Source organism: Schistocerca gregaria, chromosome 6 (genome assembly GCF_023897955.1).
Source record: "Schistocerca gregaria isolate iqSchGreg1 chromosome 6, iqSchGreg1.2, whole genome shotgun sequence".
In the NCBI taxonomy this organism is placed as follows: domain Eukaryota; kingdom Metazoa; phylum Arthropoda; class Insecta; order Orthoptera; family Acrididae; genus Schistocerca; species Schistocerca gregaria.
In genome coordinates, this window is record NC_064925.1 from 497447762 (window position 1) to 497473672 (window position 25911).

The following is a 25911-nucleotide window of genomic DNA, read 5'->3' on the forward strand; positions in this document are numbered from 1 at the left end:
AACACCCCAGATATGAATATTATTGAGCGTACCTGGTATGCCTTGCAACGAGCTCTGTAGGAAAGATCTGCACCCCCGCCCCCTTGTATGCTTACCGATTTATTGACAATCCTGCAGCATTCATGGAATAATTTCCCTCCGGCACTACTTTGGACATTAGTCGAGTCCATGCCACGCAACGTTGCGGCACTCTTGCGTGCTCGCGGGAGCCCTGTACGATATACCACATTCTTTGGCTGTTCAGTGTATGAGTGGATGTGTAAGCAGCACGTTAAGATATCTCTATTAGACAATCTGCGTAGTCCTAACTACTAGATTCTTATACACTAGGCATCCAGTCAACGCTTGAACATAAACCTGCTTCGCATCAGGTACTGACTTAAAGTGGTTGCCTTTCGTTCCTCCGACCAGTGAAACTTCCCTCTTAGCAGAGGATAATAACGGCGCGACTTTCTAGTTCGAGTGGCCAGAGGCGAGGATCACATTAAGCGGCAGCGGCCCTTTTACTAGACGGAGAAAACGCCAAACCTCTAGACTGTTACGGGGCGCGTCTAAGGTAGGGGTGCAGCGCATCTTGTTAATACAGGGCACCATTATACGGCGATCCTTTACAAGCTGGTTGGCTGACGGAAGAAGGCGTTCCGTGGGACCACTCCTAATAAACGTGCGCGTCTGCCACCCGTTGCGCCGACACGCACTCTTAATATGTTAAATTAAAGGGCTGACTCCGTGACTTAAAAAGCCTGCAAGTGCTTGAAAGGAAAACGTGAATGGCCCTTGTTCTAATAATTATACAAAGCCTGTAAGCACTTATTTGTGCACCGAATGTACTCCAATTAACAGCGAAAAGCGGAAATTACCATTTTCGACTACCTCAGTTTCATAGTTACCGTTCAGAATCCATTCAGTTCCACCCAACCAATTTCATTTGAGAATCTCTAATAACTTTCTAAATCTTTGTTTCTTACCTCTAAAGCCACAAACTACTGTCAAGCGCCTGCTAGAGGGTATATCCCGTTGTAACACGCACTGGGTTCACTTCGTAAGCACGCGAACGATGACTGCTGAAATGCCTTACATTCACCTTACACTGGCCGCCCCACGGAAGCAATCCTAGGGGGGCTGTAGTAGCATATTCCTACATTCCTCACTTAATACTGATTCTTGGAACTTCGCTATCAGGCTACACGGGTAATTGGTGTTCACCTATAGGCGTTTGCCTGTTCAGATATGGCTATTATTTCTGTGACGTTCTCTTTTGGGTCAAACCATTCAATATCCACGCTGCCCTTCTCTGTGAACGTTTAGTATCCTCGGAGGGCTATTTCGGACTGATTGAGCACGAGTGAAATGATCGTATGGCATTGTTGGCCGGGAGGCCCCATACAGGGAAGTTCGGCCCCCGTATTGCAAGTCCTTTTTAGTTGACGCCACTTCGGCGACTTGCTAGTCAATGATGAAATGATAATGAACACACAACACCCAGTCACACGAGACAGAAAAAATCCCTTACCAGAAAAAATCCCTTACCCCGCCGGGAATCTAACCCGGGACCCCGTGCGCCGGAAGCGAGAACGCTACCACAGGACCACGAGCTGCGGACTAAGCACGAATGATTTGCTATTAGTCTACTTTATAGGCTGGCTACTATCTTACCCACGCAACACACCAGCCTGTCACCTGCTTCAAATGGCTCTAAGCACTAAGGGGACTTTACGTCTGAGGTCATCAGTCTGCTGGAACCCAGAACTGCTTAAACCTAACCAACCTAAGGACCTCACATATCCAGGCCCGAGGCAGGATTCGAACCTGCGACGTAGCGGTCGCGCGGTCCCGGACTGAAGCGCCTAGAACCGCTCGGTCCCAGCGGCCGGCACCTGCTTTATCTACGATTCAGGAGTCCATATGATATTTGCATATCCCCACCGTTTCTATATCGAGGTATTTGTAGAAGCAGACCAATTCAAATTAAGACTGATTGCAGTCATAAGAAACTACGTTTTCGCAATTTTTCGAAGTGCACGGATTTACATTTCCGATCATTTAAAACAATGCTCGGAATCTTGGGCACCACTTTCAAATCTTATCAAGATCGGGCTCATGAGTGTGTAGTTGCTATTAACACTGTCTGCGAGGTCATTGATACAGAACATGGTCAGCAAGAATCCCAATACACTTCCCTGGAGCAGGCCTGAAACTGCAGCGTGTGGACAAAAGAAGATAACTAAAAATCGCATATGGAGCAGCAAAATCGTTGGCATTCGGAACAGCTCTTACCCTATATATGACGACACGCAAGAAAATATGTCGTCACACCGAACTACACTGGACCGAATCCAGTACATCGTAACACGAAAGGGTACGACGATAGATGGAAGAACTGCAGTGACTAACTTTGTTGAACACAGTCGCCTTGTCTTGGGTGTGCGGCGGTGCTGGGAAATTGTGGTAGCAGGGTCCGCTGAGCGGTACAGCTGAGGCGGCGGCAGTGGCAGGGGCTCTTGCGGGATGAATTGGGGCGGCGGTGCGGAATCCGCCGGCTCCACCCCCGCTACGTACGGTCCGTTCCAAAAACATGGGACACGTATCGAGGCCGCTAGTGCTCACCGAATTTATAACATACAGCGCCTTCCTGCGTTACAGAAATATTTACCAAGACGTTTGCCATTCCACAAAGTTTTTGAAGTACTCATTTCTCGATTTTTGCATACAATACCATTAACGCTTCTGATTTATGCATTTTGACTACACTAAGATACATATGTGTGAGCGTTATTTTTGCCTTCTATTACTCCACTACGACCAAACACTTATTCTGAAGGATTATTAATCTACTCCTAAACGACAGAAATCATTCGCGTTGCTCAACTTACAAACCCCGATACCAATTAAACAGTTTAGAGTTTCGCCTGAAACTCTTCGTGACTCAGACGAATGGGACGTTGCTACAGCCAGTGTAACATCCACGTGATAAATTTTTGGCTACAGTGCGACGAGAGGAAATTATGCCTTTAACATTTATAAACATTATGTATTCGACGTATGAAAAAACAGTGAAATAAAAATTATTTATGTAATATTCTATGATGTAATTAGACATATCGATATGTATCATACAAAGACAATGATAATCGTAAATTCCTTTTGTGATCTGCGATTGTCATCCTTTGTTTTTACCTTTTGTTGAATGGCTTTTGTAGGTTCAGCACGCAAGAAGCATATCAAACTGAGGTCTGTTAAATTGTAATTATTTGTCAATTATTACTTCAAAATAGAGTTCATTATTATTGTAAACATGAGTGAATAATTATTTGCAACTTTAATTCCTCTCTCAGTAAGCATTATCTGTGTTAATTTCTTTCCGCTGCGAGGAGCGCAGCCATTGATAGCGATTTGTATTGCGTTTTTGTCTCTTTTCCTTAGAAACAAATCAGATGTTTCCTTGATGAAGTGTAAATACTGCACAATACGAAAGAAGAGTTTCTGTAAAGTTTAATATGCAGTTAAAATACTTAGTTGAACAATAGGAAGTCTACAATTGTCTGCCGCCATCTTAATTATCTCTGCAGCAAATTCAAATTACGCAACTCCTGCAGAGACAAATACCGAAAGTAATAGAAATGTGTAAAAATAAATGTGCACCGGTGGTTCCGAACTCATTTTAATGAAAATTCGAATCAGATTGGTTCTTTGAAAAACAGTGCTCATAGCATGATTCTTATAAGAAACTTTTCTAGCTGATGTATGGAGCCGAAATTAATTACGCACGAGTTGAGAAGAATGTTTCAGGTAACATCCGTCAGTGTTGTGCGCGGCTGATATTCGGTGGTTGTAATGATCATTTCGCTGAAGATGACTGTTTCCATCGTAATCCATAGTTTTATAGAATCCGTTGAGTGAACTGTGATTTAGTGACACACAACTCACAGACAACACTAACACGACGTTAACTTTGAATTCCTTAGCAACTGACCAAATCTAGCCGGGAGAAAAATTTAGTAATTACTCAACGTAATAAAATAAGATTGCCATTTCCATTTACAAATTAGTTAAATAGCAAACCACTGAATAATCCAGCGAAAGCTACACCAGCTCGCGTTTGTTAAGACGAAGAAAGAGCAAGTTCTAACAGCTACTTGTCTACGTCGGGAGTGCTTTTTCATCCTGTATCTCTGTGGCAAGTAAAACAGGTGATGTGCAGTAGACGCAGTTGGAATCTACTTTAACACGAAGGATAGCTTTGCTGCCTCTGGATCACAGGCTCCCGGGTTCGATTCCCGGCCGGGTCGGGATTTTCTCCGCCCGGGGCTGGGTGTTTGCGTAATATCATTCGAGGGGTGCCGAGACTAGAAATGGAAAGATGTGGAACTTGTACGGGCGCTGATCACCACGGTGCTGAGCGCCCCGCAAACAACAACCCCCGCACAGGAGCTAACATGATATTTGTATTTCGATGGAAGTACATTTCATAGTATGGAGGAGAGGGTTCTATGATTCAGGAGTTTGCTGATTTCGATTACATATTCTATCTGTCTCTGCACATACACGCCTTAAGTAAGTACATTCATGGCGGAGAGTACTTAGTCATACGACAAACCTGCGATTTCCTATCCTCGTGTTCGTAGAAGTGCAATTTTTGTACTTTCCGCAGCCAATAACGGCATCTCCCATAGCTTGTTTTACACTGTTTATGGGTCATACAAATCCTAGAAAGGCTACCAGTTCAGTCAAACCGAATACCGCCCACAGGCTGATGTCAATCCAGGAATCGATGAGATTAGAGTTTATCCTACCCAGCTATCTTCCACTACACGTCATTTACACGAGAGAAATCTGAAATTTCATCTCACTGCGCTAACTCTGGAAAATAACTGGGTTGAAACTCTGCAGAGATCAATGTTACATACGAAACTTCCTGGCAGATTAAAACTGTGCCGGACCGAGACTCGAACTCGTTACCTTTGTCTTCTGCAGGCAAGTGCTCTACCAACTGAGCTACACAAGCACGACTCACGACCCGTCCTCTAAGCTTTACTTCCGCAAGTGCATCGTCTCCTACCTTGCAGAACTAACTACCCCACGAAGTAGTAATCTGCCAATAAGTTTCATACCAGCGCGCACATACCGCTGCAGAGTGAAAATTTCATTCTGCAAGTGCTACATGTTTACTTACCTAAAATTTTCATTTTACTTGCTATTTTGTAGGTTACAAACATGTATCTGAAATATCCGGTATATTTACAGGCTGTTTATAAATTATACAAAAGTAACTGAATTGTGGAAAGGTAAATAACTTTCGGAAACTTATGATACATCACTGAATGCAGTATATCTTCAACCAGTCTAAGATCAGAATGGAATAATGATAATTTGTTCAAGTTTTATTTAGGAATGTTCGATGTGACTGCCTTTCGTAACATGATTAATGTCATCTCTAACAAGTTTCCTGCCAAATCCTATGAAGACAGTCTTTACGCAAGGCGGTAACTGCTTGTGTTATCCGTTGTGACAGCTCGTCGACCCTTCCGGGAAGCCGAGGAACAAACGCTCAACCTTTAACGCAACCCCAGTACACAGAGGTCTATGGGGGCTAATTCCGCAAATCGTCGTGGCCACGACACTTTTACAAAGTCCAATCCAAATCGGCACATTCCTCCCAAGACGCGACAACTTCACAATGGTAAGTGTGGTGGCGCTGAAAAATTCTGTTCCCGTATTTATCTGTAATTAGGTCATTATCTAATGTTCAAGCATGTCCAGGTACGATATGCAAGAAAATGGACAGTACATCTCTTTACTACTTACAACCCTAGGCGAGTCCGCTACATGTTCTATTATGTTTCTACTCATCTTTCATCCGAACATTATGCCGGCTCACTTTACCAAGGTATGGAAAGTAGGTTTGTCACTTAACACTACAATCCATCTTCAGTCTGCATTTTCTTAAACACTTCTACACAAACGTCAGCTCGTTTTAATGTCTCATTCTCTTAAAGTTTGAGACAGTTCGAGTTTCAATGGTTCGAATGACAGGCGTTTCCTAATGCAGTCCACACTAACACTAGGCGTATTCATTGAGCTGGCACGTCTTGTTTATTTACCCGGACTACGAATTTAAGACTGCAGAACTTTTTCAACTGCTGCGTCAATGACTGTTGGACCTTCCTCACACGGAGTTGTGTGATGCAGCCAGTTTCGGTGAAATTGGTAAAAGTTTGTCGTTGAGGTGGTGGCTGCTTGCGAGATTAGTTCTGAATTTTGTGTGAATTGTAGCCGATATGGATTCCTGAAACCTTACGCAACACTGCACCGTTATACGTCGACTTCATGATGACGGTATTTATCATTCGCGCATACCATCTTCCAGCAACTTAGGTAATTAACATTTTTAAACGGGTTAAAATTTTAAAATTTACTTATTCAGTGCTGCATCAAACATTTCTGTAACTCATTAACCCTTTTCACAAAGGTTACTTTTGTCTATTTTATACACAGTACGGCAACATGACATTTTCAGTATACACTGAAGCGCAAAAAGAGGGAATGGACATGCGTATTCAAATACAGATGTAAACAGGCAGAATACGGCGCTGCGCTCGGCAACGCCTATATATGAGAAGTGCCTGGAGCAGTTAGATCGGTTACTGCTGCTACACCGGCAGGTTAGGAATATTTAAGAGAGTTTGAATGTGGTGTTATAGACGGCGCACGAGCGATGGGACAGTATCTACGGCGTAGCGACGAAGTGGGGGACTTTCCTGTACGAGCATATCAGATATCTGGCAAAACATGTGCGACTTCGCTGCGGCCGAAAGAGATCCTGCAAGAACAAGACCAACGACGACTGAAGAGAATTGTTCAGTGTGACAGAAGTGCAGCCCTTCCGCAAATTGCTGCAGATTTCAATGCTGGGTCATTAAGTATCAGCGTGCGAACTATTTAAAGAAACATCGGCATGGGCTTTCGGGAGTCGACGGGCCACTCTTTTAGCATTGATGACTGCACGGCAAAAAAGCTTTACGCATCGCCTGGTCCCGTGAACACCGAAATTGGACTGTTGCTGACTGGAAACGCGTCATCTCCTCGGACGAGTATCGTTTCAAATTTTATCGAGCGGATGAACGTGTACAGGTATGGAGACCAACCTCATGAATCCATGGACCCTTCATGTCAGCAGGAGATTGTACAAGCTGGCAGAGGCTTCGTAATGGTGTGGAGCATGTGCAGTAGGAATGAAATGGGACCCCTGATACGTCTAGAAAGACGTACAGGTAACACGCACGTAAGCGTTCTGTCTTATCTGCATCCATTCATGTCCATTGTGCATTGTGCATTGCCTCGGCAATTCTACCAGGACAATGCGACACCCCACAAGTCCAGAACTGCTACAGAGTGGCTCCAGGAAAACCCCTCGGAGATTAAACACGTCCGCTGGCCAACAAACTCCCCAGACATGAAGGTTATTTAGCATATCTGGGATTCCTTGCAACGTACTGTATTGTTCAGAATAGATCACCTCTTACAGATTTATGGACAGCCCTGCAGGATTAGTGGTGTTAGTTCCCACGAGATCTACTTGAGCCATTAGTCGAGTCCAAGCCTCGTCGTGTCGCGATACTTCTGCGTGCTTGTGGGGGTCCTACAAGACATTGGCCAGGTGTGCAGTTTGGCTCTTCAGTGTATTTTGACTAGGTTCTCGGAGATCAGGAACAGCCCATCAAATGAGATGCACCGTCATAACACGCATTCCTATGAGAGTACACATTAACGCCTCGACGAAACGCACATCATTAAAGAAATACGTCCTCAGTGCAGCTATCACTGGCTGGGCTGGGAGAATGTGTCAGCAGTCATACTGACAAAACCGACAGTGTTCGATAGAGATGAATCAAGAAAAATTTAAAATGGCGTATGTCAGAAGGGTTCGAGCCTTTCTTCTCTCTAATACGGTTCCACTGCCCTCATTGGAGGTAGCTGACTAACTGAAGTACATTACTCTTAGTAGATTCGAAGCAACCTTTCAGTAGATTCGAAGCAACCTTTCAGTAGATTCGAAGCAACCTTTCAGTAGATTCGAAGCAACCTTTCAGTAGATTCGAAGCAACCTTTCAGTAGATTCGAAGCAACCTTTCAGTAGATTCGAAGCAACCTTTCAGTAGATTCGAAGCAACCTTTCAGTAGATTCGAAGCAACCTTTCAGTAGATTCGAAGCAACCTTTCAGTAGATTCGAAGCAACCTTTCAGTAGATTCGAAGCAACCTTTCAGTAGATTCGAAGCAACCTTTCAGTAGATTCGAAGCAACCTTTCAGTAGATTCGAAGCAACCTTTCAGTAGATTCGAAGCAACCTTTCAGTAGATTCGAAGCAACCTTTCAGTAGATTCGAAGCAACCTTTCAGTAGATTCGAAGCAACCTTTCAGTAGATTCGAAGCAACCTTTCAGTAGATTCGAAGCAACCTTTCAGTAGATTCGAAGCAACCTTTCAGTAGATTCGAAGCAACCTTTCAGTAGATTCGAAGCAACCTTTCAGTAGATTCGAAGCAACCTTTCAGTAGATTCGAAGCAACCTTTCAGTAGATTCGAAGCAACCTTTCAGTAGATTCGAAGCAACCTTTCAGTAGATTCGAAGCAACCTTTCAGTAGATTCGAAGCAACCTTTCAGTAGATTCGAAGCAACCTTTCAGTAGATTCGAAGCAACCTTTCAGTAGATTCGAAGCAACCTTTCAGTAGATTCGAAGCAACCTTTCAGTAGATTCGAAGCAACCTTTCAGTAGATTCGAAGCAACCTTTCAGTAGATTCGAAGCAACCTTTCAGTAGATTCGAAGCAACCTTTCAGTAGATTCGAAGCAACCTTTCAGTAGATTCGAAGCAACCGCGCCACACAGTAATGTCAACGCCAGAACTCGAGAACACGCGTTTCACTGCACCAACTGGCTCGCTGCCAGATTTACAAGGAACAGGAGCACGCGCGAGTAGCAGCGGACTGGCGGTGGCCGTCCCGGGCAGACGGACGCCAGGGGTCGCCGCGGGACGCGAGGCGGCGCGGTCAGCGCGCTGCCAGCGATAGCTTTGTTTGTCACAGATAAACCCAAGGCGGCCGGAAGAGCCGTACTTTCGGCGGCGCGAGCCGGGCGCCGTTAGCGAGACGCCGAGGGCAAAGTTTCTGGCCGCCTATCACGTTTCCTGGCAACCAGACGCCGGCACGCTCCACCACGGACCACTGAGTGCCTCCGACCGTCTATCCACATTCACTCTCATGTCTCAAGGTCGCGACCACACAAATACACTGACCGGCACGACAAACGCAACAAATGATGTGTAATTATCTAATCAAAGTGGAGCACTTCCAAGTTTTCTAAACGTATTTTACTGCTGTTGCCTTGCGAGAAAATGAAGTGTTGATTGTTTATTGTACTAGCCTTAATTGTTTCTCGCGCAACCTTGAAAACATCACTGAATGTGAGCGAATAATGCTTTGCCACTCTTGTAGCTCGTATTATTATACTCTGAACTGTCCGCTTTCAGACGTGTTTGCAGGATCTTTCTGTGACTGTCGTAATCAGCTTTGTGGAGTGAACATGCCGTTAAGCCCTGACAAGCTGCGGAAGCTGTTGTGGTGGAAAATGGCCGCAGCATGGATTACGTTGCCCAAGTTTTGAGGATTGGACCTGCCACATTTCCACAAGCCTAGCTAGGTAGGTAAGTAGGTACAGGGAAACTTTAGCCTTTGCAAGGAGACCAGGAACATGCCTGACAAGAGCAATATCGGAGAGATGAACGCTTATTAGAACTTCAATTTCTCCGCAACCGTCACACCGCCGCCACGGAAGAACTGAAGTGTCCGTCTGGTTTATTTTGTTAAATTTGTTTGTACTCTCTTTTTCATTGCTGGACACTTAAATGCGACCGTACCACAATATTCCATCGTAAGATACTGATTAGTGATAAAAGCGTAAATTTTTAAAATAAATTTCAGTTTTTGCAAGCAATTTAAGTATTCAGTTTTTCGTGCCTGTCAGTGTATATTTAACTTGCGCAAAAACGTCAGGTAAGGGCGGCACTTTAACTAACGAGGGTCTGCGCAGAATGTCAACAACGAACAAAGATCGTGTTTGTCAATGTCTACAGACATATCCGCTAACTCCCTTCAACCAATAGCAAACGGTAGAATATGTTCATTACCACGGACGAAAAGTGCTGACTAATGTTTAAAGTCTGCGTATGTAACACCTACGGACACACCCCCGTCAGTCAGCAAAGCTTCGAAACACTTAATAAAAAACGTTTAACATGGCGATTTTAATGCTTCAGATGCTCTAAATAGTCTAAGGGCAAACACTAACACCGTACTGAATACGTAAGGTCCACCAGGAGAAGCGATGTTTTAGATTTCATAGAGCTTTCCCACTACCGTGCTCTAGAATCAGCATAATTCATAAGTTCAAATCCGCACATTTTTAGGTCATCTGAAATGACCGTGAACTTCTGTGATAACTGAGAGGGTATCTTCTCCGCAATTAATTGTCAAAATTAGCACAAACTCTGCTAATCACAGTCAAAGTCCGATAGTCACGCACACACACACACACACACACACACACACACACACACACACACACGGAAAGAGCCCAATAAAGTCATTTAAAGGAACCAGAGCATTACATAATACGACAGCTTTAAGAAATATAATTAGAGTGAAGAATTTTTCAGCGTTACTTTTACCTTCGCAGACGGTTGTAGGCCTGCTAACAAACTTTGTTATTCTATGTGGGTTTACGCACAGTCGTCCAGTCGTAGCAGACAGCCTTGCTGATTACACGATGAAGGTTATTTGGCAACAATTTGAAATTACACCACCGACAGTTCAGCTCGTTTAAAGAAGGGCAGTCACGCACGAACAATAAGAGATTCTGACATATTTACTCTTGGACAGTCGCTTGTACAGCGTTCATTTGGTACTGACGAAATGCCACAGACGTGGTTGGTTAGGACCTGTAAAAGCGTTTTCGTAATTCTTTGTTACGAAAGTTGGGGAAACCGCGACTTTTCAATTATCGCTAGTTGCACATTGGTTCCATTCGGTAACCATGCATGATTCTACGACCTTCCACTGCCGTTCTCTTACCAAATCACCTACAAACTAAAAAGTGGGCTACGTCTCAGGATCAGTTTAGCTGTGTGTCTAGGGGGGAGGGGGAGATGAAACAGACGTGTCAACTTTTCGTGTCATACATTTTTCCGTTTCTATAAATTTCCGCTAGAACGAGCACGTCGTCTGGTCCAAAAAATGTTAATGTAACTCCTCCACTGGATTAGGAGTTACATTAACATTTGTTTGACCAGACGACTTGCTCGTCGTTCTAGCGGAAATTTAGTTATAGAAACGGAAAATTTTATTACACGAAAAGTTGACACGTCTGAGTATCACCCCCCCCCCCCCCCCCAACACACAGTTTAGCTGTCATAGCTTGTGCAAGAGTTGGCGAAAACCAACGAAGATGCCATGACAGGTTCACGCGTATTTCCAGTTCTATGGGGTTTTTGTCAGAGATGTTAGTGGTAGGTTCAACATTCCCGGAAGGGCGTACTCACCGAGTTCTCCTTGGGTGGCTCTGCGGCGTCCTGCTTGCCCCTGAGCAGGTTCCTCAGCGAGAACTTCCTGGCCACCGGCTTGCTCTTATCCTTGCCCTTGTCCTTTTCCTTCTCCTTCTCCTTCTTGTCCTTCTTGCCCTTTTCCTTCTTGCCCTTCGGTTTGTCCTCCGCCGGGGAGGCGGCCGCGTCGGCTCCCTCCTTGCCATCAGCGTCCGCCGCCGCCTCCTTGGCGTCCGTGCCGTTCACGTTCGCTTCTGGCTCCGCGGCCGACACGGAGTTCTCCTCCCCGTCGGCTGCTGCGGGTTCGGCTTTGAGTGCGGCCGGCGCCTGGGGCGCAGCGTCGCCATCCTCGTCTACCACGGCCTCCGACCCGTTCACCATCACCTCGCCATCCTGCACAGACACGACACACCCTGTAGCTACACATACAGAACTGGGCGCAGCGTGTTAGTAACTTGAAAATACATATTACAACAAAATACTGCATCTTCTGATGTCTCCTGCCGCATGGCCTGATTTTTTTCCAGTCTTAACTGTATCACATACATGGACTCAGTAGTTCACTGGTATCTATTTACAAGTCATCGTGATAAAGAAGCTGACGAACTGCTCAGGTTTCCGTACAAAATTGTGTGCAGGCAGCTCATCTGTATGTTCTGATACGAGTTTGAAAATGTGAGAGAAATGACCCTACCTTTTGCTTTAAGTGACTCAAGACGCTTAAATTTGTTTTACACTATAAAGGGACAGCAGACCTCAATATTTGACAAATTTCAACTTCATAGCTCTAACCGTTTCTCATATAAAAGCGTCCTAACAGGCGGACAGAATGATACTGTAAGGGGTCCAATTTTATCGATCGCGGTACAAACCCTGAAAATCATGTTTAAGACCAATTTAAGAAAAACCCAATATTTTGTTACAGAACTAAGACGTCGAACCGTCACATCAAGCGCACCTTAGTCGCTTAAAACACATCTCACGTGTCGTACTTAGAAAAGTAAACTTACGTTCGTAAAGAGCATATGAACGTCTATGCTAGTTTAACAAAACGGTTTTCTAAACACTTTTTTGTACCTTCTGCTTTGCAAACGAAGCCCGAATCTGATTTATCGTGGTAAGTATACCTTGTGTAACAAGTGTCACTTAACCCCAGCTCGATCCCATGACCAATTTTTAAATGGAGGGATAAAGAATTATCGCAATTACACCACCTTAAACAATTATTTCAACAACTAAATGAGCGCCGAGAACCGAAAACCCACTTGGACCACTAGAGCATACACTAATTTCAGATGTGCAGGGCTGGAGGATATATTCCACAATATTCTAAAACTTATGATCCACAGCTTCCGAAGCAAACAGATTTTTGTCCCCCAATAACTGAGTTTCGTAATCGCTTAAGCATAATCTCCATCGAGTCCAGCGCCTACTACTGCGACCTAAACGGAAGTGGTAAATATTTTAGGAAATGCAACAAAATGCATTTTAACCATCAGTTGTTTGTCCCATTAGTCATCTGCAGGTTTAGATTATTAACCCTCACACAGCATGTATGGGACAAGAAAATTAGTTAAAAACATCCGATACTCCTTTCAAGCTAAACAAAAAATTATCCAGTGAAATTGTACAAACACCTGACAAATTTTCTTAGAATACTGGCAGTCATACCCCAGTTCAAATAGACGTCACAGGAAAACAATTACTGCAAGAATACCTCAGCAACCATGTTAATATCACTGCTGAGGGATTCTTTTAGTAATTCTGTATTTCAGAACTGAAACCATTGGCGTCTATTTCTTATAGAGGCACGTTGCATAGACCTGTTGTGGAAACACTGTGAAGCTGAAATTGAAAATGTTGGATCGGCACAGTGAAAGAAGGCCTGAAGGAAGAGCGAACGACAGCTTGATACAGAAGTCATGAAAATTGGCAGAAAATGACGGTTGGACAGTTGGCCTGATAGGAAACAAGGCTGAAGCAACTAAGTCTGATGAACAGACAAGCGCTCACCGAGCAAGAGTGAAGTAATGTGAGCGCGAAGTAATGTGAGCGGAAAGAAACGCGAAAGCAAAAGAACTATGAAAACACCCCTTTAACATCATGCGGTCCAGTAGGAACCAATTTAATACATACACAACTGAAAAATTTACGCAATGGTCGTGTTGCCTTAACTCAGGTAAATACGACTAAAATTTACCCTAGAGGGGCAAGAAAAATTTGCAAATTTCAAATTTCTTTTACTTGTAACGCATTTGTTTTATTGTTTTGACATGTTTCATACATGAGTTTGTACAAATTCACTTCAGCAACAAATATTAACATTAAATGTGGTCACTACAGGTAACTACCACCCCATTACAGTATACAAATTCGATATTTGTTGGTTTAACTTTGAAATAACTAGTTTTTAATTTTCTTGGTATCTCTTGAAACAGGATTTGCCTGCTCTCAGATACAAAGGTACTTTGCACACTGAACACATTCACACTGTTCACACTGTATTTTTCTTTGAACTGCAAGCTGCGCATCTTCTAGATGAGTGAATAGGTTGTTTACTGCTTTTGTGGCGAATACTTTCGTCTAAGTATGGTTTGTGTGATTTGATCTGGGTTGCTATACTACTTTGGGATGCAGAAGCAAAATTAGCTGAAACTGAATATTTTGGAGCCAAGATTTTGTACACCTCTCGAGGAAAATCTGTTGGAGAACTGCTCCATTTCGATTTCTTCGTGCATAATTAACACATTTGTTACACTGCAGTCTAAAAACTGAAGAAACAATCTCATCCACCATTTCTTGCTTTTTCTGCCAATAGCATAGTCCTTTAGTCGATCAAAATTGTCCACATAGTTCGTACTGGAATTTTAGTCTTTCCATACAATTGGACAAGTGATATTGGTTATTGTTCCATATTTCATTTTTCAAGTTACTGTGGACACATCTGATGGTGAATGACATGTTTAAATCAAGTTGACTGCCCTGTTATCTTTCCATCTATAGATTATTATGCCATCATTGCTTATTTTGTAATCGAATTCCCTCTTTCCAGTTCCTTTTCCTCCTTGACTATTGGTATGTTTTTCCTTCTGGAATTTATTGTTCCACAAGCTTACACAACATTGGATTTTAGGTCCTTGAACAGATCATATGATGTAAAATAATTGTCCATGAAAATAATGATTCTTTCCATGAAGACAACTGGTTAAATTTAGAACCACACGACTGCACCCAAGACTAGAACTCTCACAGTTTGTCGTGAATGTGGGGTCATTTCCATCACGGTCAACACTGCTATCACTAGAAGATATTTCTTCAAATAAAATTCGGTAACATTCGTCCTCAGTTATTCCTTTTCGGCTAGACATATTCGATGGAGACGAAGAAAATACATTGGGTGGAGCAGAAGGGCGGTGGTTAACAGCACTAACCACACGGAAATTTGTAAAACATGGAAAATTCTATTTCAATTTAAAGTTACATTACACGTAGACTTGTGTGATCAACACAAATATAAGCAATTACCAAAAATAGTCGTATAAAGAAGAGCTACAGAGAACACTGCACGCCGCTTCCAAGAACAGTGCTAACAATTATGTATGAACTATTGTTCTGAATACGCGTCAAAAATTCGCACAGAAGACCTGCACTGCCATCTAGTGGCATTTTAGGCAACTTACGTGGTGGGCAGAGAGAGTACTGGCCCCTGAGCGGAAAAGGGAGAAAATATGTGGTCAGCCACAGTGACCACCGCCCATTGAAACCGTTTACGTATGTGGTTAGTTACAGTTTTGGCTGCCCTTCAAAGCGTTAAAGCAGCATGCCAAACTTCGTATAATTTCATTAAGTCTAGGGGCACAAATCGATACAATTAGGCAATTTCCAAACGAGCACATCCGTAAAGGCTCGCGTACGAGCTGTGAATAGACAGCGGTTCCGGTCTCGGGTCGGCCATTCAGCCAGTGGTAAGTGAGGAGCCGTGTGTAGGACGATACAGCAGACAGCCGCTGGATGGGTGAGTCACGTGTTCCTGCGACCTGACTCACGGCGGCCGCTGGCTGGCTGGCAGTGACTCAGGGCAGGTCGCGCTCTCTGCACAACAGCTGATGCACGCCGTGTCGCTGCCGTCGCCTCATGAGGCAACACCAACAAGCGTGTCCGATTCGGCCCCAGAAAGACGTCTAAACTGCCGCTTTCCAATAGAAGCCCAAGAAACTTTCTACAATTTCCACGACCTGATACATTACGAAAGGCACGTCAAGATTAACGCACAATGACAGGAAGGCTAAATCAGAGCTGCTACGAATATTCTGACGGAAGAAGTTAAGCGTACACGTGCAGGACGCTGAGTGACATACAAATTGTGGCTCCTGGGTCAAAACATTCCGCAGGTGATAATTGCTCAGAGGGGGTGTTTAAAGTTTAGTAACTAACCAAAAAAGTCATGTATATCAACACTCCCTCCCCCTCTCCCCCCCCCCCCCCCCCCTCGCACATCACAAGTTTACGAATTGATTTTTAAAGGCACTCATATTGCAGTGATGTCTTTTCCTTCGAAGTATACCGTATAAAAATTACTATTTCTGGGCAGAAGATATTTACCGTTTCATTACAAATTGTTACAGTTTCACTGAAGGAGGGAAAATTACGCTCTAACGACCAGTCGATGGCGAGATCACTACAGCGTTCAATCACGGATGGAGAGCAATAAATAAGTTTACACACATCCCTCTATGCGGCTTACTATCATTCTAATGGTATGTTTAAGGTTCGTGTGACAGTCATGTGGCTTATTCAGTGTTTTTGGCAGGTTCTTGCGGCATATTTTTCTTGGACCATGTTTTTCGTACTTTGGGTACTTTTTGAAGCACTGGTGTTGCTGCCTTCTTAACAGTTTCTACATCTGGTATGTATTTCCTCACAAGCGTCTTCTAACCAACTGCGTACCTATGGAATACTGCCTCAGTTGTGCTATTGGATTGGTGATTTCCTGTCAGAAATGTAACCGTTCGTACTAATAGACGGAAAGTCAACGAGTAAAACAGAAATAATATCCTGCGTTCCCAAATGAAGTGTTTCATGCCCTCTTTTGTTCCTGATCTATATTAACGACATAAGAGAATCTCAGTAGCCGTCTCAGACTGTTTGCAGATGATGCTGTCATTTACCGTCTTGTAAAGTCATCAGATGATCAAAATGACTTGAAAAATGATTTAGATAAGATCTGTATGGTGCTAAAAGTGGCAATTGACCCTGAATAAGGTAAAGTGTGAAGTTATTCACCTGAGTACTAAAAGAAATCCGCTAAATTTCTATTAAGCGGTAAGTCACAAATCTGAAGGCTGTAAATTCAACTAAATACTTAGGGATTACAATTACAAATAACCTAAATCTGAACGATCACATAGATAATATTGAGGCTAGGGCCAACCAAAGAATGCGATTCATTGGTAGAACACTTAAAAGGTGCAACAGGTCTAGTAAAGAAACTGCTTACACCACGCTTGTCCGCCCTATTCTGAAGTATTGCTCTGTGGTGTGGGATCCACATCAGGTGGAACTGGCCGACGGCATCGAAAAAGTTCAAAGGAGGTCAGCTCGTTTTGTACAATCGCGAAATGGGCGAGATAGTGCCACAGATATGATACGTGAATTGGAATGGCAATCATTAAAAAAGGCGTTTAATGAAATTTCAATCACCAGTTTTCTCCTCCGATTGCGAAAGCATTCTGTTCGCACAAAGGGAGCAATGATCACGATAAAATGAGAAAAATCAGGGCTCTCACAGAAAAATGTAAGTGCTAATTTTCCCGCGCCGTTCGAGAGTGGAATGGTGGACAGCTGGAAGGACTTTCATTGACCCCTCTGCCAGGCACTTTATTGTGAATAGCAGAGTAAGCACGTAGATATAGATAATCCTGACAACTATTACAGTAAAAATATTACATTTCACGTGCAATTCCACCCGCAAACAAATCGCCGTTTCACACTATCAGTCAAGGTGCAAGTGGGTCACGCCTTACCCCGGCAATTTAATCCAGTTCCATCTGATGTACACAATGATTACTTCCTGGTGCTTGCATAAATTTTACTAGCTCAGAGTTTACTGAAAGGTTAATCACGTTTCGGCTGTCGAAACAACTGGTTTTGGTTTCGCGAACCTAACACAAGCGAAGCAAAACATTTCGATTATTGGTCGAAGGAACACGTCACTCTAAACTACATTCGGAAGACAAATTACGTGACTAATTCCTCTTCACATCACCCATCTGTCATCAGATTAGCATGTAAATTTAGAGACTAATCTGCAATTTAGTACAGTGTCTTAACAAGAGCAAACGCTTTTCTTAAGGTTACGAAAAAACAGTCTCTTTGGAAAAATAGGCTTCCTACTGAACGCACAAAGAGGAACCTTAGGATTGACAGACTAACAGATTATATTGATAATATTTAAACTACATCTCAGTTCGCGACACGTAAAAGCAGTCTAGCAATGTCAGAAAACATTTTTATGCGGCGTTTCTAGCTTCAAAGAGGAAGGAGGGACGGAAGGGCATTTTACAGCCGTTTAATTGTACGCGACACCTATACACCAGAATACGCCAAACCACGGCCTCAGTATTTACTCGAGATGGTATTGCTACTTATGTATGACCGTCTATATAAAGTTATCAACATTAAAATTTACACTGCGCACAGGAATCACCTTTTACACATTGAGATGAAGTAGAACGTATGTACGAGGCGCAGCAACAGCGTTAATATAACAAAGTGTCATCAACGCCGCATTAGGAGATATGGTATGGTTGAGAATGAAACTTCTGTAACACTGTAATAATGTGGTGGCTGTTTTAATAGAAGAGTTCCAGGTTATTTCACTTTCAGTTACCGAATTTCGCTGACCCAGTTTTTATGATACGTGAGGCCACGTATTATTTCTCTAATTTTCACGACGGCAAGTTACACTTCAGTTGCTACGATCTCTTATTGGCCATTATTTCCAGTTAGAACAAACTACAGTTTTACCAACAGTCAGTCTTACCTAACGGCACACTTTAAAATTTCTTCGTTAACATCGTTTGCCCTTGAGCAGTAACTATGTACGAGAGGCAGGAGAGACGCTCAGTAGCTCGGTACGGGCTTTTGTTAAAGTTTCGAGAACATTTCACCGAAGAGCCAAGCAGTACATTGCTCCTTGCTATGTATATCTCGCGAAGAGACCATGAGGATATAATCGGAGAGATTAGAGACCACACAGAAGCATACCGACAATCCTTTCCACGAACAATACGAGACGAACAGAAGGGAGAACCGATAGAGGTACTCAGGGTACCCTCCGCCACACACCGTCAGGTGGCTTGCGGAGTATGGATGTAGATCTACGAAAAAATCACAGGAAAGCACTTCGAACTGTTGTTTCTGGAAAGTGGTATCCATAGGCTGATAGCAACGAAGTACCACAAATCAAATCCTCCTTTACTCGTCGCCAGGCAAAGAAAGTAACTGAGCATGAATATGCGAGACTGATCTTCGAAACACGCGTGTTCAACTATGGACTTAAATTTTTCTAGTGAACTCTACAGTGCTACGCAATTGCTAATGAGAAGGAATTAGAAATATATGTTACAACGTTCTCCCGCTCCGCTTCCCCCCAACCCCCGAGCCTTACGAAGTTTCAAACGATTGAATGTCCACATTATTTTAACTATAAACCTCTAAGTCATGAAACCATCAGTCTTCTGTAAAACTGATTGCGAGGATGAAAGTACACTTGTGTATACAAATATTGTTCGGAAATTTGGGAATTTATGTAAAGGTTACATGCCCTGCTCTTAGTTAAAAACTGACAGCAAGAAAAAACTAAACTGCACATTTTCGCAGCATAGCATTTTCTTTCTCGCAGATCGTTACAACATAAAACCTGTGCACTATTGGTTAAAAATAGTGTACATCTGTCTCACTTCATTAGAGTATTTCGTAAAAATTTTAAGTAAATCTTTCAAGAACTGAGATTTTTGGAAACTACCTGTTTTATACAGAGTCCGCCAGAAAAATGTGTACAATTTTTATCAGGCTCAATCGAGATTATCGATATTGTCGTTCGATTTGACTTACGAGTGTGTTTTATGTTCTTTGGCTCAACATGTTATTTCATCTCGCTATTGAGAAAACAAGATGGCTCGAGCATGTTTGACATTCGAGCAACGAATATGTATTGTTAAGTGATTTTTCAAGTTTGATAGTGCCGTTGAAGTGCAACGTCATAGGAGCCGGGGAGTTTGAAACGGAACCGCCAACGCGCCTAACAAACGGATCATTGACTAGTCTGAATTGCAAGGAACGATGTGTGATATTCACAAAGGAAGATCAGGAAAACAGCGTACAGCTGCAAGTCCTGCTTCGTCGGCTCTCGTGTTGGAAAAGTTTGTTAATCCTCCACAGAAGTCTGCTACACAGTGTGGACGTGAAGTGGGGTTAGTACAATTGTACGAAGAATTCTAAAAGCTTCCAAGTGGAAAGTTTACGTTCCACTACTACTGCACTTTATTAATGACAACGATCCTGATCGCCCAATGTAATTTTGCGAATGGTATCAGCAAACTAACATTTGTGACGAACGTAGTGGAGTGACAAGGCATAATTTAAACTTTATGGAACCGTGAATCGGCATAAGTGTACTGAGCCCCGGAAAGTCCGCATGTTTATGTGGATAAAGCGGTCATACTACCAGGGGTTCATGTGCGGTGTCGACTATCATCCAGAGGCTTAGTAGGGCCATTTTTATTTGATGCTAGTGTCACTGTTGACATGTACCTGTACATCAATTTGGCCAGGTATACATGCTGTTTATAGAGTTGAGGTCTTCTACCAACAGGACGGCGTGCCACCATACTACCACCTAGCCGTGAGAGCTTTCCTTGCTGACAATTTTCTGGGGCATTGGATTGGACGAAGAGGGCCCATTGAGTCCCTTCCGCAGTCGCCACATCTAACACTTATGGACTTGTGGTGTAACTGTGAAAGGTATCGTCTACCGACGTAAGCCAAGCACGCTGGAGGAACTTCGCCACTAGATTACAGCGTCATGCGCAGCGATCTCCCTGTAACACTACCGTAGTTGCGTCGACCGCTCGTCGTTCTCTTCTGTATATAGCCGCCAACGGTAATCATTTTGAACATTTAAAGTAACCATGTGCTAACCTGAAGGCTGTACAACATGTGTTATCAATTATTAAATTTAAAATAAACGCATAAGTAATACTTTTCGTTGTTTAAAGAGTGTAAATTTTCTGGAGGACACTAGATTTACGTTTAAGTGAATAACGAAGTCAGGGCTACATGAACATGTTTACAGATAGTTTATATAGGTTTTGATCCGGGTTGCGAACTACAAAATATGTGACTGATAGCTGTATCTTGACTGCATGGATGACAGAATGAGAAATTTGGACTTCATTCCTACACTCGTTCCTGAGAAAAGGGGTCTTAACAGATGAACGACGAAGTAATCCTGTAAGGGTCTCATGTTTATAGGCAGGTAAGGGGGGCCTAAATACGAATCTGATTTTTTCTGTCAATGAAAGTATCTAGTCTCAGACTCTCCTGAATCTTTCACAATTCAATTTTTCCAGGAAATCTACCTGAGAATTGGCGATTTTCCACGGTTGTCAGATAGGTCGCCGCTACTTATATGGAACACGAGGCCTCGCCTCATAGCTCAGTGAACTGTGGAAGAAAGCAGGAAGAACCTCGCGGTGATCTCATTCGATGGTGGTGGTGCTTCTGACTGGCCACCGCCGCAAGACGTATCAGCGAGGAAGCGTCACCAGCCGAGGAAGTTCCCGCCAGATAGCGCGCGTCCGGTGCCATCTGAGTGAGTGCGCTAGGGCGGCCTAGTTTTAACACGGGCCGAGCACTAACTAAACCCCGTGAGAAATACTCAAGCACCTGGTCGTTCTGTGACACGAAAAACTGTGCACATCAGTCGGAAGGAGGCGCAGAAGTTAGACAATTTTGTTCATTTGCTGTAGAGTCTTTGAACGTGAGCTCTAAGTTAATGAGGTTCAACAAAATGACGCCATCCCTACTAGCCAAGAGGGATTCCGCAAACATCTTAATGTGCGAAACCCAACCCTCGTTTTCTCAGTTGACATGCTGAATGTCTTCTCTCAAGACAGATGCAGTATGTTATTTCCGGAAACCATTACACATAAGCTTATTATTTATTACTGAAAGTGTAATCGCATAGGGTATCAAGCGAAATTTGTGAGGGTTTTTTGGTAGGGACTACATTCAGTGTTATCTTGGACGCACAATCGACAGCTACAAAAGTAACAGCGGGTATTATATTAATCGCCCTTGCATAAAATAGTAACCTCAGACTTTTCGCAGATTCAGTTAGCTATAATGAAGCAATGTTTGAGAAATTAATGTACAAATAAGTGACACTGGAAAGATTTCAGATTGGAGCAAAAAATTGGCAACTTGCTTTTTGTAAAAAACTTCGGAAACGTAAAATTGTAAATTTCATAAATCGAAAAACCCAATCTGCGATGATTACAGTATCAGTGAGACACAATTGTAACGCTAACTATTACCCGAGTATTTTAGCGATATGAAATGGAACGATCATATAAACTAAATCGCAGGAAAGCAGATGACATTCATCAGTGAAATACTAGGGAAAAGCAGTCTACAAAGTAGATTGCTTACATAACACTTCTGCGACCCATCTTAGAATATTGTTTAAGAGAGTGGGAGACAATAGAACAACACCAATGATCACAGGTTTGCGCTGAAAGAACTGAACTGGCGGACGCAAACTATCCCGTGGATGCCTACTTAGTTTCTAGAAGCAACTAAATTATGAATATATACTGCAGCTCCTACACATCTCATACGAGACGCGAAGCAAGATTAGATTAATACCAACATTCAGAGGCTTTTACGCAATCATTCTTCCCTTGCTCAATACGTGAATGATCATCGGTAACGGTTACAATGGGACGTCCACTCTGCCATGTTTTGTAGAATATGGCTGTAGATGGTAATTAGTAAGAATGGGGATTTTAACATGTTAGCTTTAAAGAACATGGCCGTTGACAAACAATCGTCAGTACTCTGGTCTCGGAAAAAAAAGAGGATTTCGGTGTTTCCTGCCAGTTCTGTTTCATTTAATTATTGTATCCTAGTACGTTTCGAAGAACTTTAAAACCGGAGAAAAAGCCTTCAAGTTGGTTCTCACGCTACATTACAGTGTATGCCACTGCTTGCTTCCGAACGGAACCGAATTTAGGTTAATCTACGCCTACATTGCAGTTTTATTTAATAATCGTACCAAGAACTGAGTTTATTTTACTCTAGTTGTCGGAGGTCTCGTATCCAAACGAGCAATAGCTATATACTGACTGCACCGCTGAAGTTGGCTAAGCCCCATGACATACGTCATGTGCCTTTCGTATCAATCTCTAGCCAATGTTTGTATAATTTTGACGTTTTGCCCACCCGAGTTATGGCATTATCGAAGGTCTACCCTTCACTGGTGATGGCGGCTGAATCTTTGACAATGATAGCCACTGTTCCTGCAAACCGTTAGCAAAACAAATACACCAACATCCGCCGACAATACAGAGTTAAAGTCGACAGCCAAATACGTCAACACGTGGCTGCAAAAATCTCGACAATTTTAACTCCACTAGTGTCCTGTCTTCAAATACTAGTCTAGTAACAAGCTAGTTGTCAATATAAAAATTCTTTAACGATTAGTAATTTTCAACTCTACCGCGTAAAACGCTACGTTTTTCTTATTTGATGCAGTTACAATGTTCATCCTGCTAAATTTCCTTTACATTTAGGACACTTTACTGATTCAGTTTCTAGGGCATTTTTTCATTGTCTTTACGTATTTCTATCTTTTTACAAGGAAGCGGATCGGTTCTGAATTTTCACACTTCCGTTAATCTTCACTAAACCACTGCACCAAACAGTGGAAGTCTCCTAAACTACCTCACGTTTTCAAATATGTAAATTTCTTCTGCTAAACATTTGCAACCACGACAATTCTAGAAATAGCCCTTAGTCACTTCGGCATCAGGTTACGCGAAGCGCGTATGACTGAGTAAGATTAAGTCACTCGCATTCCAGAGTGTTGAGACTATGGATTTCACCTCTTCTGTTACGCATGTTTTTACCTTGAGAGTATCGGCCACGAAGCTACGTCACATAAAAATGGAAAGTTCACGTATTACCGCCAGCCGGAACGCAACTGGGCAAGCGTACGAAACTGCGAAATCACTAACAGCCACCTGAGTTGCTCGCATGGTAAGCAGTGTAATCACGTGACTGGAAAACACACTGATGAGAGCAGACGTACAGTAGCTTTTTCTATTACGCTGTCCGTGCGAATTTAAGCACCGGTACAACAGAGAAGCCTCACCATGGTAATTTGTCTTGCCCCACGTATCATGCTGCTCATTCTTCCATTCACGAAATGTCATTCCTTGTCTGTGAGGTCAGCGGAGCTTCAGCCAATAACAGAGTTTCTGGTAAACCATTGAGCATAATAACAGCCGGATATGAACATTTGGTACTTCAATTATTCGTTGCGGTTCGTACGTTGATGGCACATTACACTTCTTGGCGTCTAAACTGGTAGCATGTTTTAAATATACCACAATTTATTTTAATACAGCTGTTTGTTTCAATTATTCAAGCAATAGAGCGTTTTCCATCACGTGACGAATCCTTGATATTTAGTAATTTCTAAACTTGCATTACATAAATTGATAATATGAAGCGTAAATGCTATTTGGATGTTACAAACACTTAACACAGGATTGCATTCGATCATTCGAGAACCTGCTGGTAATCAAAGGTAGACTCTCAGCGCTGTGTACTGTAGGATTTTCGAATTTGCCTTAGGGCAAGGAAGTTTAAGGGTGACCCAAGTTTAGACTGTTGAAAAGTGAGAAATGTAAACAGTGGGCTTTTTCAGATGAATGGAACGTATAATTCCTTTACACAATTTATGTAACTTACAGAAAATGTAAATGTACACGTCATAGCAGGGCTATGAACCGCTGAATTTCCAAACGCGAATCCAATGTCTCACCACTGAACCACAGTGACTGGGTTGCGACACACCTCTTGCAGGTCACAGCGTTATTGACAACCTGTTAATGAGAACTATTTCGCGAAAAAAGGTGAAGAATACGGTCAGCCGAATCAAGTTTCGGTGCCGACGGTGGAGCATTTGTGTATGGTGGTGACAACTCGAAAAATTGAGGTTTGTTACATGTCCGCAGTCCTGGTAAAGACTGAAATCCTCCGTCAGAATAGCGTAGCACGCACAGAGGAGCGGAAACATACTGCAGCCCACTCAAGTGGAGTCTTGTTGGATAGCTTTTTTTCCGATAGAGTCCAACCATATAAAAATCTTAATTTTCGCAAAATTGACTTACCCCTATAGTAATCAACTAACGCAAAAAGAAACTGGCAAAAACTGAACAGTTTGTTTACAGTTTTATTTCACTTTGGGAAGCACTCCCAACATTTTCCATTTTCCTAGACAATTCGACATTTCTAAGCTCTTATTGACTAATGCCTAAACAAATTATAATCCTACATAAGCAAAAATGAGGCTTAAATTTAATAAATTTCTATCAGCAATACAGGGTAATTCAAAAGGCATTTTAAAACTTTAAAAATTCATATAAATTTTTTTGAAAGAAGTTAGAGCTAAGTTTAATGTTATTTTGTAGGGAAACGAATCACATTTTTTACCTTAAACTAAAGATGTATGATACTTGTTTGTTATCCTGCACACAGCTCATCAGAAGTCAATTTCTTCTGAAACTTTCGTCTTATTTCTCGTACGATCGTCAGTCTGTACTGTTTCAAATGCAAACGGTTCTTCAACACATGCCAAACAATCTTATGTGGGATTTGAAGTTCGAGAGTTGCACGCCAGGTCTATTTCGTAGAGCTGTAGAGAAAATTCAAGGACGTCGTCAAATGTCCTTGGACGACCTGATGATTTCCCATGTCTTACCAAGCACCCTCATTCTACAAAGCAATTATGCCACTCAAATTATAGTCCTACTAGGAGGACCTTTAGCATACTTTGTACGGAAATTACGATGAACTGTTGTCGCCGACTTCAATTCATCAAACTAAAACTAGCACACTAGGATCCAGTGCCGGCAGCCATCTTTAACGCCACTGCTGCTAGCGCTCCTTACGGTGCGATTCGACACTAGCGAATTACGCGAGAAAACTTCATGTACTTCCTTACAAACTGACACTACGATCACTTCTG

At 42.7% G+C, this 25911-nt stretch overlaps 1 protein-coding gene across 1 annotated transcript in view; it reads right to left on the minus strand.

The window, feature by feature from the left end:
- Positions 1-25911, minus strand: part of LOC126279030 (calphotin) — a 151738-nt gene that overhangs the window by 89809 nt on the left and 36018 nt on the right. Inside the window, exon 3 of the mRNA XM_049979424.1 lies at positions 11595-11987. Within this exon, the coding sequence (XP_049835381.1) occupies positions 11595-11987 (393 nt within the window). The remainder of the gene's footprint in view (positions 1-11594; positions 11988-25911) is intronic.